This window comes from Octopus bimaculoides, chromosome 14 (assembly GCF_046866305.1).
Source record: "Octopus bimaculoides isolate indiv1 chromosome 14, ASM4686630v1, whole genome shotgun sequence".
Taxonomy (NCBI): Eukaryota; Metazoa; Mollusca; class Cephalopoda; order Octopoda; family Octopodidae; genus Octopus; species Octopus bimaculoides.
In genome coordinates, this window is record NC_142941.1 from 28300907 (window position 1) to 28314707 (window position 13801).

At 39.7% G+C, this 13801-nt stretch overlaps 1 protein-coding gene across 4 annotated transcripts in view; it reads left to right on the forward strand.

The window, feature by feature from the left end:
* Positions 1 to 13801, forward strand: part of LOC106878084 (VPS10 domain-containing receptor SorCS3) — a 1080069-nt gene that overhangs the window by 929169 nt on the left and 137099 nt on the right. For all 4 annotated transcript variants that reach the window (XM_089362577.1, XM_052972785.2, XM_089362576.1 and 1 more), the window contains one exon: positions 10630 to 10801. In XM_089362577.1, coding sequence (XP_089218703.1) covers positions 10630 to 10801 — 172 coding nt within the window. The remainder of the gene's footprint in view (positions 1 to 10629; positions 10802 to 13801) is intronic.

Genomic DNA, 13801 nt, shown 5'->3' on the forward strand with positions numbered 1-13801 from the left:
TTATTATGAACATGTCTTGTTACTTCCCATGAGCTGCATCCAACTTACTTTCCTAAATCATTGTATTTCTAATTATATCTAATTTATAAATTTAGGCCTATGGCACTTTATCTAGCATCAGTGATCTTTTGAATACACTTTTTGATGAACTAAAAAGCCAGCTACCTACCTCTACTTACTCACCCTTTATGTTTGTATCTGTTTTTTTAGTCAAAGTCCATTGAGGTCATTTTAGTTTAAATACCAAACTTGACTTTTTTTTAACATATCATATTTCATCTCAGTTTTCTATCTTTCTACCTTCTCTCTCCTTGTATTTAATTAGTTACCTGTATTGGTGCTAAAATTTTGATTCTTGCTTCATTTCTAAGTAAGTGGATCACCTTGAAAAAATTATGTTAGCATAAACTTTCAGATATATCTGATATCACAATCAATTTGATATGGAACAATTTGTATATTGTTGGCTTTTTGTGTTGTATAAATCTGCATTAAAAATGTGTTTTTTTCAATCTACTTAATGTTGTTATATATATATATATATATATATATATATATATATATATATGTATATATATATATATCATCATCATCATCATCGTTTAACGTCCGCTTTCCATGCTAGCATGGGTTGGACGATTTGACTGAGGACTGGTGAAACCGGATGGCAACACCAGGCTCCAGTCTAATTTGGCAGAGTTTCTACAGCTGGATGCCCTTCCTAACGCCAACCACTCAGAGAGTGTAGTGGGTGCTTTTACGTGTCACCCGCACGAAAACGGCCACGCTCGAAATGGTGTCTTTTATGTGCCACACGCACAAGCCAGTCCAGGGGCACTGGCAACGATCTCACTCGAAAATCTTACGGGAGCCAGTCAGGCGGTACTGGCAACGGCCACGCTCAAAATGGTGCATCTCATGTGCCACCCGCACAAGAACCAGTCCAGGGGCACTAGCAACGATCTTACTTGGCTTGCCGGGTCTTCTCACGCACAGCACATTTCCAAAGGTCTCGGTCAGTAGTCATCGCCTCGGTGAGGCCCAATGTATGAAGGTCTTGCCTCACCACCTCAGCCCAGGTCTTCCTGGGCCTACCTCTTCCACGGGTTCCCTCAACTGTTAGGGTGTGGCACTTTTTCACGCAGCTATCCTCATCCATTCTCACCACATATCCATACCAGCGCAATCGTCTCTCTTGCACGCCACAACTGATGCTTCTAATGTTCAGCTTTTCTCTCAAGATACTTACACTCTGACGGGTATTCACATTGACATTACACATCCAACGGAGCATACTGGCTTCATTCCTTGCGAGCTTACGTATGTCCTCAGCAGTTACAGCCCATGTTTCACTGCCATGTAGCATGGCTGTTCGTACGCATGCGTCATACAGTCTGCCTTTTACTCTGAGTGAGAGTCCCTTTGTCGCCAGCAGGGGTAAGAGCTCTCTAAACTTTGCCCAGGCTATTCTTATTCTAGCAGCTACACTTTCAGCGCACCCACCCCCACTACTAACTTGGTCGCCCAGATAGCGGAAGCTATCGACTACCTCTAGTTTTTCACCCTGGAATGAGATAGAAGTTGTTTCCTGTTTGTTTACAGTCTTTATTGCACCTGAACATCTGCCACAAACAAAAACTAACTTGCTAGTTAACCTGCCTTTGATGTTGCTGCACCTCTTATGTGTCCATAGCTTGCACCGGGTACATCTTATAGAGTTACTACCTACTCCTTTTCTACATACTGAGCAGGGCCATCTACCTGAAGGGGTTTGTGTTTTATCTACCTTCCTACTTATTAGGATTTTGGTTTTAGCTAGGTTGACTCTAAGGCCCTTCAGTTCTAGACCTTGCTTCCACACCTGAAACTTCTCCTCTAGTTCTGATAGTGACTCCGCAATTAGGGCAAGGTCATCAGCATAGAGGAGCTCCCAGGGGCAACCTGTCTTGAACTCCTCTGTGATTGCCTGGAGGACTATGATAAATAAGAGGGGGCTGAGGACGGAACCTTGGTGGACCCCTACCTCTACCCGGAATTCATAGCTGTACTCATTTCCAACCCTCACCTTACTGGCAGCATCTCTGTACATGGCTCGCACAGCTCTCACTAACCATTCTTCTATCCCAAGTTTCCTCATTGACCACCAGATAAGGGATCGGGGGACCCTGTCAAAGGCTTTCTCCATGTCAACGAAAGCCAGGTACAGGGGTTTATCCTTAGCTAGGTATTTCTCCTGCAACTGTCTCACTAGAAATAAGGCATCAGTAGTGCTTTTACCTGGCACGAACCCAAACTGTATCTCATCTAAATTGATTCGCTCCCTAATTAGTTGGGCTATGACCCTCTCTGTAACTTTCATAACCTGATCTAACAGCTTGATGCCTCTGTAATTATTTGTATCTAAAGCGTCACCTTTACCTTTGTAGCAGTTGACTATGATGCTGCTACACCAGTCATTGGGTATGACTCCTTCGTGTATCACCTGGTTCGTAATACGGGTGACTAGGCTATAGCCAACACTGCCAGATATTTTGAGCATCTCTGCAGTGATTCCTGATGGGCCGGGGGCTTTCCCGGTCTTCATACTCTTAATTGCTTTATCTACCCTGGTACTATCAACTTGGATAGCTGGTCCCTCTATTGGGTCGACATACGGCAGGCTCTCTTTCTCCCATTCATTCTCTTTATTAAGCAATCTATCGTAGTGGCATCTCCAGACCTCTTTCTTTGCATCCTCATTTAATGCAAGCGTACCATCATCCATGCGAACACATTTCTCTCCTACAACATCACTATTCTCTCTCCTACACTGTCTTGCAACACGAAATACCTCGAGTCTTTGGTCCTCACGGCACAGAACATTGGCAAATCTTTCCTTATCTGCTTCCCCTCTGGCTAAATAAACCTGTCGCCTAGCCTCCCTTCTGGCACATTGGTACAATTCCCTGCTACCACCGTTCTTCCAGTCCTTCCAAGCCTGTTTCTTTTGTCTAATAGCCCTGTCTACCTCCTTGTTCCACCACCACGTTACTCTGGGTCGGGAGGGGACCTTACACCACCCGCAAATCTGGTCGGTGGCTTTCAACAGGTTGTCCCGCAGAAATCTCCAATTGTCTTCCACGTTGTATGATGCTATATCCCCTTCTATTTCGTTAAATGCTTCAAGTAACTTGTCTCTAAGTCTCTGTCCGTTTGCAGGGTCATTAAGCTTCCACACCCTTCTCCTCCAAGCCTGTCTAATTCTGGGCACCCATTTTGCCTTGATCCCAAAGTCGCTAACTACTAATCTATGTTGTGGGGTACATTCTTCGCCAGGGTAGGTTTTGGCATTTATAAGCCGCCCTCTTTCCCTATTTCTGGCGAGGATGTAGTCGATTTGGCTAGAGTGTCTGCCGGAGCGGTAGGTGATTAGGTGACTGGCAGGTTTCCTGAAGTTGGTATTGCAGACCATAAGATCGGTTGCATCACAGAACTCCAGCAGTCTGGTTCCCTCCTCGTTGCGGGAACCGAAGCCATAGCCTCCATGTATGCCATGGAAGCCTCCAGCACGAGGTCCGACATGACCGTTGAAGTCTCCAGCCACAAAGAGAAGGTCCCTGTCACTCGTCGACGAGGTAGTTTGCAAGAGGGTGTCATAGAATTGGTCTTTCAGACCATCTGGTAGCCCCGGTTGAGGTGCATAGGCTGAGATGACAGTAGCTAATCTATGATGAAGCACTAGTCTGATCTTAAGTACTCTGTCACTTACTCTAACGACCTCGATTACCTTATCCACCCATTTCTCCGCTAGAAGTATTCCTACGCCCCCGACCCCGTCAGTGTTCCCTGCCCAGAAAATCTTGTACCTGTGTTCTTTGCCTGTGAGGAACCTCGCAGAACCTCCTCTCCATCTTACTTCCTGGATGCAGCACATATCTACGTGTCTCCGTTCAAGCATCTCAACAATTTCACCAGATCTACCTTTCAGCGTGCCGACGTTGAGAGTGCCAATCCTAACAGTATGGGTGTTGGGGGTGTGGGCCTGTAGCCTGGGAAGGGGAAAAGCAGTGTCGTGTACCTGAAAAGAAAACTTGCAATTGGAAGAATTCATAAGCAAAACAGTACCTACAACCTGCAAACATTAGTCAAACTTAATGCGCTACCCAAAGGTAGGGGAGAGGATGGCCAAGGCCACTAGATGGGTTCCGGGAGACAGCCGAGGATGACAGGATGACAGAGGAATGCACTTCCGGTGGAGGGGGTGGGAGGGCGGGTTACCGTCAGCGAGTAGATAGGGCTCTTAATTGTAGATTTTAAATATTTGAGAGACAACAATGCATAAATCGTAATTTTTAAAAGAGCAATGAATTCTAGGTGAATAGAATATATACGTAGCATGAATTTAGGAAGCTTAGAAAATGAATAAGTATGAATTTAAGACAAAAACTGAATTCAATTGAATTTCATGGAGAGAAACAAGATAAATAATAGAGGGCAGACTAAAGTGCGAAGGTATGAGATGTTTGAGGCCATAAATAAATAAAAATCTCTATCTTATCTGCATCTTGGAGACTTCGTCGTAGTATGTCAGCGGAGAAGAGATTGAGATAATTTAGAATGGATTTCTCATTTATATATAGCCAGAACCTGAAGACCTTAAGGAAAACTACGAGAGAGAGAGAGAGAGAGAGGATGGAGGGGTAGACAGAGGCATGGCGGGAGAAAAGATCATCATCATCATCATCATCATCATATATATATATATATATATATATATATATATATATAAAGAGAGAGAGAGAGGGGGGGGACCAGTCAAGCAGCACATCACGCTGTAATTCTTGGGCTGAGAAATCAACACTTAAAAGCCATAATTTTAAGGAGCGATAAGAATTTTTGAATAAAGGAAAATGGGTAAGGGTGGGTAGGTACCGTCAGCGAGTAGATAGGGCTCTTAATTGTAGATTTTAAATATTTGAGAGACAACAATGCATAAATCGTAATTTTTAAAAGAGCAATGAATTCTAGGTGAATAGAATATATACGTAGCATGAATTTAGGAAGCTTAGAAAATGAATAAGTATGAATTTAAGACAAAAACTGAATTCAATTGAATTTCATGGAGAGAAACAAGATAGAGGGCAGACTAAATAGAGGGCAGACTAAAGCACGAAGGTATGAGATGTTTGAGGCCGTAAATAAATAAAAATCTCTATCTTATCTGCATCTTGGAGACTTCGTCATAGTATGTCAGCGGAATATATATATACATATACATATATACATGTATAATCCATTTGGTCTTCATGTTTCTTTGTTCTTGTTGTTGATCTAGGTGAGGGTACTGGATTGTGTAGTTTTCTGGTTGTTACCTCTGACTGGTAGTTAGGAGCCCAAACTCTCTGGTAGCACATGGGGAGGCTGCTCTATCAACAGTTGTATAATATCAGTGTATCTTTAGTGCCATGTCGAGCATGAATGAGTGTCCCTGCAGCTGCACCTAGTGGGCTTTTCCAAGGCCACACTTACTTCGTCTGCTGCAATATTATAGGGAAGCTGATTACTTGCTTACTTAAGGTGGAAATCATCCCTGGCTGGTCTTTTTTCCATTTTTTTTTTTAGTTAATTCAGTCATGGCAGTCTCCAGTAAACAAAATCACAAACTAGACTCAGCTAAATCACCTACACCTCCTTTTACTATTGCATTCTCCAATATACGTGGTCTCCATTCTAATCTTATGGATGTTGAGTCTTTTCTTGTTTAGATCTCTCCTGACATCCTTGCTTTGAGTGAGACAAATCTCAGTTCAGACATTTCAGATGATTTTCTTGTTCCCAGCTATCTTCCTCTGTACCAGAAGGACTCTTACAATCATATGCATGGCTTGGGCATCTTTGTTCATGCCAATCTTCCTTCCTCCTTGATCTTTTTTTTTTTTTGCATCAAGTCCTGATATCTGTAAGGTTTGTCATGGTTCTCCACTCAGGGGATCTGATCACGTTGCTGTTTCAGTTGATGAATTGTTCTGCTGCCACAGAGTCCCCAATTCATTGTACTCTATTCAGCTATGATCGTGGTGACTGGGACAATTTTCTCGACTTTTTTTGTGACATTCCTTGGACTGATATTTTTGCTAAACCTGCTGAGGCCTGTACTGGGGAAGTTCCTACTTGGATTTCCACTGGTATTAACACCTTCATACCATCTCGCAAATACCAGCTGAAACTGCATTCCTCACTCTGATTTTCTCCTGCTTGTGCTGCTGCTATTGCTCATTGTAATCATTTTTTCCACTAGTTTCAGCAAGATAATTCTGCAGCGAATAAACAGCTTTTCACCAATGCTCACAATCATTGTCGGGCTGTCATTCATGATGCTAAATCAGACTATGAGCAGTACATTCATGATCATATATCATCCCAGAAAGTAGGCTCTTGTGACTTCTGGAGAATTATTAAAAGTGTTAGAAGTAACAATAAATCTTCTATTCCTCCTTTATTCAATGGACCTTAGGTATTGACAACATCTAATGATAAAGCAGAGCTCTTTGCTAAACTGTTTAGTTCTCACTCTATTCTCCATGACACTGGTCATCTACTTCCTGATGTTTTTCTCAAAACTGATGACTTATTACACAGTTGCCATATTACTTCTTCTAAAGTCGCAGCCATTGTGGCACAGTTGGATCCATGTAAAGCAACTGGACCTGATGGTATTTCAGTCATTGTTCTTCAGAAGTGCTCTCCTGAGTTGTCTTCTGTCTTATCTAAGCTCTTCTGAAAGTGTATCTCAGAATCTTGTTTTCCTTCTTTATGGAAATTCCCAACTGTTGTTCCTGTCTTTAAGAACTGTGGTGATTGATCTAATCCTCGTGATTATAGATCAATTAGTCTACTACCAATCATCAGTAGAGTTTTTGAGTCCTTGGTTAATGACTCTCTTGTAAAATATCTTGACTCAAATCGTTTATTCTCTGACTCTCAATATGGTTTCCATCCTGGACAGTCTACTGCTGACCTTCTCACTGTTATATCTGAATGTGTTTATCATGCCTTGAACGTATCTGGTCAGGATAGGGCAGTGGCTCTTGATATCTCTAAGGCATTTGATAGGGTTTGGCATGCTGGACTTCTATGGAAGCTCCAATCCTTTGGTGTGTCAGGTTTCATGCTAAACATCATCTCCTCTTTCCTTTATGACTATAGGATCATTGATGGTCAATCTTCATCTAGTTATTCTAATAAATGCTAGGGTTCATCAAGGCTCTGTCCTGGGCCCAACTCTCTCCTTTTTATCAATGATCTGCTTGATCATGTCATCTGTCAGCTAGTAATCTATGCTGATGACTCTACTTTGTACTTTTGTTTGGACAAATCCAACGACTTGTCTGATAAGGTTGAGATCACTGCTAACCTTGAGAATGATCTTTGATCTGTTGTTGAGTGGGGTAGGAAATGGCTTGTAACGTTCAATCCATCGAAAACTAAACTTCTTTCAATTAATCGCTTCAGACATTCTTTCTTACCATCAGTTTCAGTGGATGGTATTAACTTACCTGAGAGTTGTTCTCTTCATTCCTCGGAGTGACTTTCTGTAATGATTTTTGTTGGCAAACTTACATTGAATCTATTTCTAAATTGGCTGCAATGAAGGTAGGCTCACTCCTTCATTCGAGGAGTTGTCTCACTCCTGAGACTATTCTTTATCTTTATAAGTCCATCATTTGCCCTTGCATTGAGTACTGTTGTCACAAATGGGCAGGTGCTCCTGCAGATTTTTAACTCTGTTGGACCACATTCAATGCCATATTTGTAAAACTATTGGTCCTGATCTATCTTCTAAATTGGATTCACTCTCTCATCATCGTCGGGTGGCTTCCTTGTCTCTTTTCTATAAGTATTTTCATGGACATTGTTCAGCTGAGCTCTCTTCCTTGGTTCCTCCTTTAAGAACTTATCAGCAATCAACTAGACTTGCATCCAGTTCTCATCAATATACTGTGCAACCTCCTAAATGTCGTAAAGCACTTTACAGTACCACTTTCTTCCCTTGCACCTGTGAACTTTGAAATTCCCTTCCACAGTCTTGTTTTTCTCTTCGATATGACCTCCAATCTTTTAAGTCTAATGTACATTGTCACCTATTGACTTCTGTCTCGCGTCCATTTTATTCTAGTAGATCTTACATTTTCAGTGGTCTAAGGATCTTGTAATGAGCGAATGCTTTAAAAAAATTCTGTATATATAGGTGCAAGAGTGGCTGTGTGGTAAGAAGCTTGCTTCCCAACCACATGGTTCCAGGTTCAGTCCCACTGCATGGCACCTTGGGCAAGTGTCTTCTACTATAGCTCAAGCCAACCAAAGCCTTGTGAGTGGATTTGGCAGACGGAAACTGAAAGAAGCCTGTTGTATATGTATATGTATGTTTTTGTGTATGTGTCTGCGTTTGTCCCCCCACCATCGCTTTACAACCGATGTTGGTGTGTTTACAGCCCTGTAACTTAGCAGTTCAGCAAAAGAGACTGATAAAATAAGTACCAGGCTTACAAAGAATAAGTCCTGGGATTGATTTGTTCAGCTAAAGGCAGTGCTCCAGCATGGTCACAGTCAAATGATGGAAACAAGTAAAAGAATAAAAGAACATATATATATATATATATATATCATACACACACATATATTGCATACATATATGTATTTATATCATATATATCTATGTATATTTATAATATCATCATCATCATCATTTAACGTCTGCTTTCCATGCTAGCATGGGTTGGACGATTTGACTGGGGACTGGCGAACCAGATGGCTACACCAGACTCCAATCTGATCTGGCAGTGTTTCTACAGCTGGATGCCCTTCCTAACGCCAACCACTCTGAGAATGTAGTGGGTGCTTTTTACATGCCATCGACATGAGGGCTAGTCCTGCAGAACTGGCAATGGCCACGCTCAAATGGTATTTTTTTACGTGCCACCTGCACAGGAGTCAGTCCAATGTTTTGTTCACATGCTACCGGCACATGTGCCAGTAAGGCGAAGCTGGAAACGATCGTGCTCAAATGGTGCTTTTTACATGCCACTGGCACAGAAGCGAGACCGCTGCTCTTGCAGTGATCCCTCTTGGATGGTGCTGTTAGCGCTCTACTGGTATGGGTGCCAGTCATCGAATTTGGTTCAGTTTCGATAATATATTACATATATATATTTATATATGAGATAAATATATATATATAATATAATATAAATAATATAGATATAATATAACACAAACACACACACACACACACACACACACATATATATATATATATATATATATATATATATATAGTAATGTAGAAGTAAATGTATGCCTCTCTAATTTGGTGCATTTCAGTTTGACCAACCGAAATGCTAACTCATTGAATTACTATATATGTGGCTGATTATTCCACTAGGACTTGCACTCTTTATGTAATTTTCAAGCAGAACTATAATAAAACAATGTATGTCAAGGTTGGGTTTTGGAATTACAATTTCAATCCCTCTAATGGGCTTACACACTCTTCCCATCTACCCAATTTTTCTTTCAAGTTTTCACTGAACCCAACAGTAGAGTAAAAATTACTTGCCGAAAATGCATACTTTCCAAACATACACAAGTATATGCACACAACCTCAAATATACACATATAAAATGTATATTTACTCTGAATTCTTTACAGTTTTCCATTGATGTCTCTCTCTTGCTTTTGTATATAAATATACATCCTTTTAATTATCAAGTTGAACTCTGTGCACTCTACACTGTCTACTGTAATTTGATGTTGCTTAAATACCATTGTAACATGGGGTTGGGTTTTTGGGGTTTTTTTTGTCTTTTTTTGCTTTTGGCAAAATGGACTATACCTGCTAATGGAATTGTCTTGAATATTTGAATATTTTTTCATTTACTATTATTTCATTTCACTGAGGAGACTAAGTTCAAATAATACCTCTCAGGTTGAGAAATTAGTTATGAATATACAGAATATTTGATCTGTGAATCTTTGTAGATGGACTTCAACAGTCTCTCTCTTCTCTCTCTCTCTCTCTCTCTCTCTCTCTCTCTCTCTCTCTCTCTTTCACACACACACACACACACTAGTTTAAAGGCATAGATACACACACAAATCACACATGACAGTATAATGCACAGCCATAGTTGTATGGTTAGAAAAAAAGTTTGCTTTCCAGCCATGTGGTTTGGGATTCATTTCCGCTGTCTCATTGTGTGGCACCCTAGACAAGTCTCTTCTACTGTAGTCCTGGACTGACCAAAGCTTTGTAAGTGGATTTGGTAGATGGAAACTGAAAGAAGTGTCATGAATATGTGTGTGCATGTATGTATGTCTCTTTGTCTACATGATTGTTATAAATTAATGCCATTAATTTGCAATATTCTGCAAAAACATGTTTGGTTATGTGGAAATAGAACTTTACTTGGAAACAGGTGAGGGTTAGCAACAGGAAGAGCATTTGACTATAGAAAATTTGCTGCAATAAACTCCATCCAACCCATGCATGGAAAAGTGAACACTAAAAATTGATGATGATGATGATGATGATGATGATGATGATGACAGTAAATACATATGTACATATATACTCTTTTTTGTTCATCTAGCTACCGGAAGGTGGGCGGAGACTTTTGTGTTGGTGGAGTGTCAAATCACACCAAATACAGGCATGTTCTTGCAAAGTGCCCTGTGATACCCCCATCAGGCCTACGACTATCCACATCCAAACCAATTATTGCTACAATGTCTATTATAAAATTCAACTTAACCCAAAATGAGGTAAATAAAAATGAAATTTTTTTATTTCTCAAATAATTCCATTCTTTTATTAAATTTAAATATTTCCACTGAGTGAATCTGTAAAGATAATTGTGTAAACTGTAGTTTTTGTTGTCATTTAAACCCAAGTCACTCTTGATGGAGTTGATCTATGACCAGTGGTTTTCCATCGCTGATCATCGTTTTTTTATGCCAAAAATTGCACCATCAAATGCATCCTTCCTCTTTTTTTTTTTTAAACAATAAAGTATTGTTTGAAGGATTTGACTGCTATTTCTAGGACTTTATGTGGTACATCATAGAGAGGGTGGGTAAGGTATGTGGCATGGATGGGACCCTGAGCAACTTAGATCAATCAAAAGCTTTCAATACGATTGACTACCAATATTTGTGTGTTGTCCTCAAACTATCCAATTTCATTCTTCCTCCAGGGCTGTATCACCACAATGAAAAGCAATGTCAGCTCAAGGTTTTGAGTGAAAGGCTTCTTACATGAATTATTCAGTACCATGCACTCAATCTGTTAAGCTTGTCCCTTCTCATCTCTTTTGTATAAACTAGCTCTTGAACCACTACTGCGGAAACCACAAGTAAGATGCAGAAGATCTGTATTGGCATACGTGGATGTCACTGTAATAGTGTTAGACATCAAACAAATTGAGGCGATTGGTTAGGCCCAGATCTCTAGGCAGAAAAGAAATGGGGTAAGGTGACAAGAAATGTGGTCAGTCCACCAAGAAATGAGCTGAGAAGAAGCTATTCCTGGAAGGTCAGGCAGTGGTGACAAATGCCAACATCGCCTCCATCATTTCTTACTGCCTGATCATTGTGCCTTTCTCTACTTCAAGTTTAATTGGAATGGAACATCTGCTCTCCTACTTTTTTGTCAAAGAACACATTCATTGGTCAGCCACTTCATTTGCTGCCAACATCCACTGAGTGGTGGACTGGCCATGTCATGGCTGATGATGTATAGGCATGCATTGAGCCTGCTACGTTTTCAGTGATGATGGACAGGTGTGGTTGCCATTTGTCAGAAGCCTTTGTTTCCACAGTTGTCTTTTTGATGGAGTTGCAATCCTGGGCCAAAGACTGAAATAGTGCACTTAGCATCTAGAATATTGTCAAGGGCTCAAAGACCTCTACCAGTGGGGCAATGTGATAAATATAATTTCAATGTTGACACTATGTAGCAGCTAAGTGTTGGACAGAAGAAATGTTCTTGAAAGAAATCTGAACATCAATTAAAATTAGTTGGATAGTTTGTACCAGAAATAACCTTCACAAATTCTTGGCCTGGCAGTGCTACCAGAGGTTACTGCTGATTTGAGAGAAACCTTATAGACACTAAAGTGCTGGGCCTCTCCAAGACGTGTGCAAAGCAAGGAAATCTTCCATGTAGTCATCCAGTGCTTAACTATTGCTTACTTATGGAGTTATTTGAAAAATGACTATTATGTGTAAGGTGGATTTGGTTATTAGCTGAGTCCATAATGAAGATTGTCCCATTGCCTTCCTCAGGTCAGGAAGAACAGGCAATTTTTATCTATCTGATTACATTGAGGAAAGTGCTTGTCTGGTGGATGTGAAAGAAAGGGTTGAAACAGATTCTGCCTTGGTATTTAGGTTAATTTAACCAATTGTACTATGCACGTGAAATTTTGGTCTTAAGAATTAAATACTGAGACTAACAGTATCAACTAATCCCACTGCCAAATTTCAGGTAATAATCAACAGTGAGCTGGCAAATTAATTGCTAGAATGTCAGAGAAAATGCTTTGAGGTATCTATTCAAGCTCTTTATGTTCTGAGTTTGTCATCTTTCATTCTTCTAATATTGATAAAATAAAGTACCTGTCAAGTATTAGAGTCAATGGTATTGACAAGGTCCCTCCCCCGAATTTTCAGACTTTGTGCCTTTAGTAGAAAGGACTAATATCATTATTACTACTACTGTCATCATCATCATCATCATCATCTTTGCTTGATTGTTTTTGTTGACATTTTTCAGAAGAGGTGGAGTAATTTAAAGCTAATTATTGAATTTCTTCTCAAGTAATTAAACTACATTTCATTAACATCACTTGGAGTAGGAAGGGAGCGATCTAAATGTGATCAATTACTAAAATGATTAATTAATGAACACAACTGCAGTGGACTTTGATTGCTAATTAGACATGCTAGTATTTATTTATCATCATTACAGCTGTCTGAATTAGTCACAGAATCTATCTAAAGATATTCTGACTTCTGATTTCTTTGTCTTGGAAAATGGAAAATAATATTTTAGGAAGAAATTACTAAAAATAATGCAAAATAATATTTTGAAATGTTAGTGTTAGTTTAGTGTGTGTTTGTGTACATATTACTGTGGGAGAGAGTGAATGCATGTATGAGAGTGTGTGTGATAATATGTGAACAGATGGTTGTGTGAGCACATTTGTATGTATGAATGAGTGCACTGTATGTGTGCAATGCACTCATTGTGTGTGAATTTGTATGTAGTGATTGTATCAAGAATGCTTTGCACAAACCATTTTACATATATATAAAGCTGTTCATTTTTTTATTTCCATGATATATAATAAATATTATATATATATATATATATATATATACACACATACACACACACAATTATATTTAACACATTTGTGTACACTCAGATGTGGAAAGCCTTCTCTGTTGAAACTATCTTAGAAGCAAAATTCTGTCTAAGCAATATGTGAAAACACACCATTTGGTTATGAATCATATCAACTAACTGTAGGACACATCCATTTTTATGTCATTGCATTTCATCAGTTATGGAAACCAAATCTGTTGTTCAGACCCTACTAAGAAACAACTACTCTTTTATTTAAACAGAAAATAGTACATTTGCTGAAGTATGCAGCGCTTGGTCAAGCTGCAATTAATTAACTAGAGGAATATAAAACAGTGTTGATTGAAATATATTTCTTCATATACAACTGGCACACTCTGGTTCTTCCCTGAGGA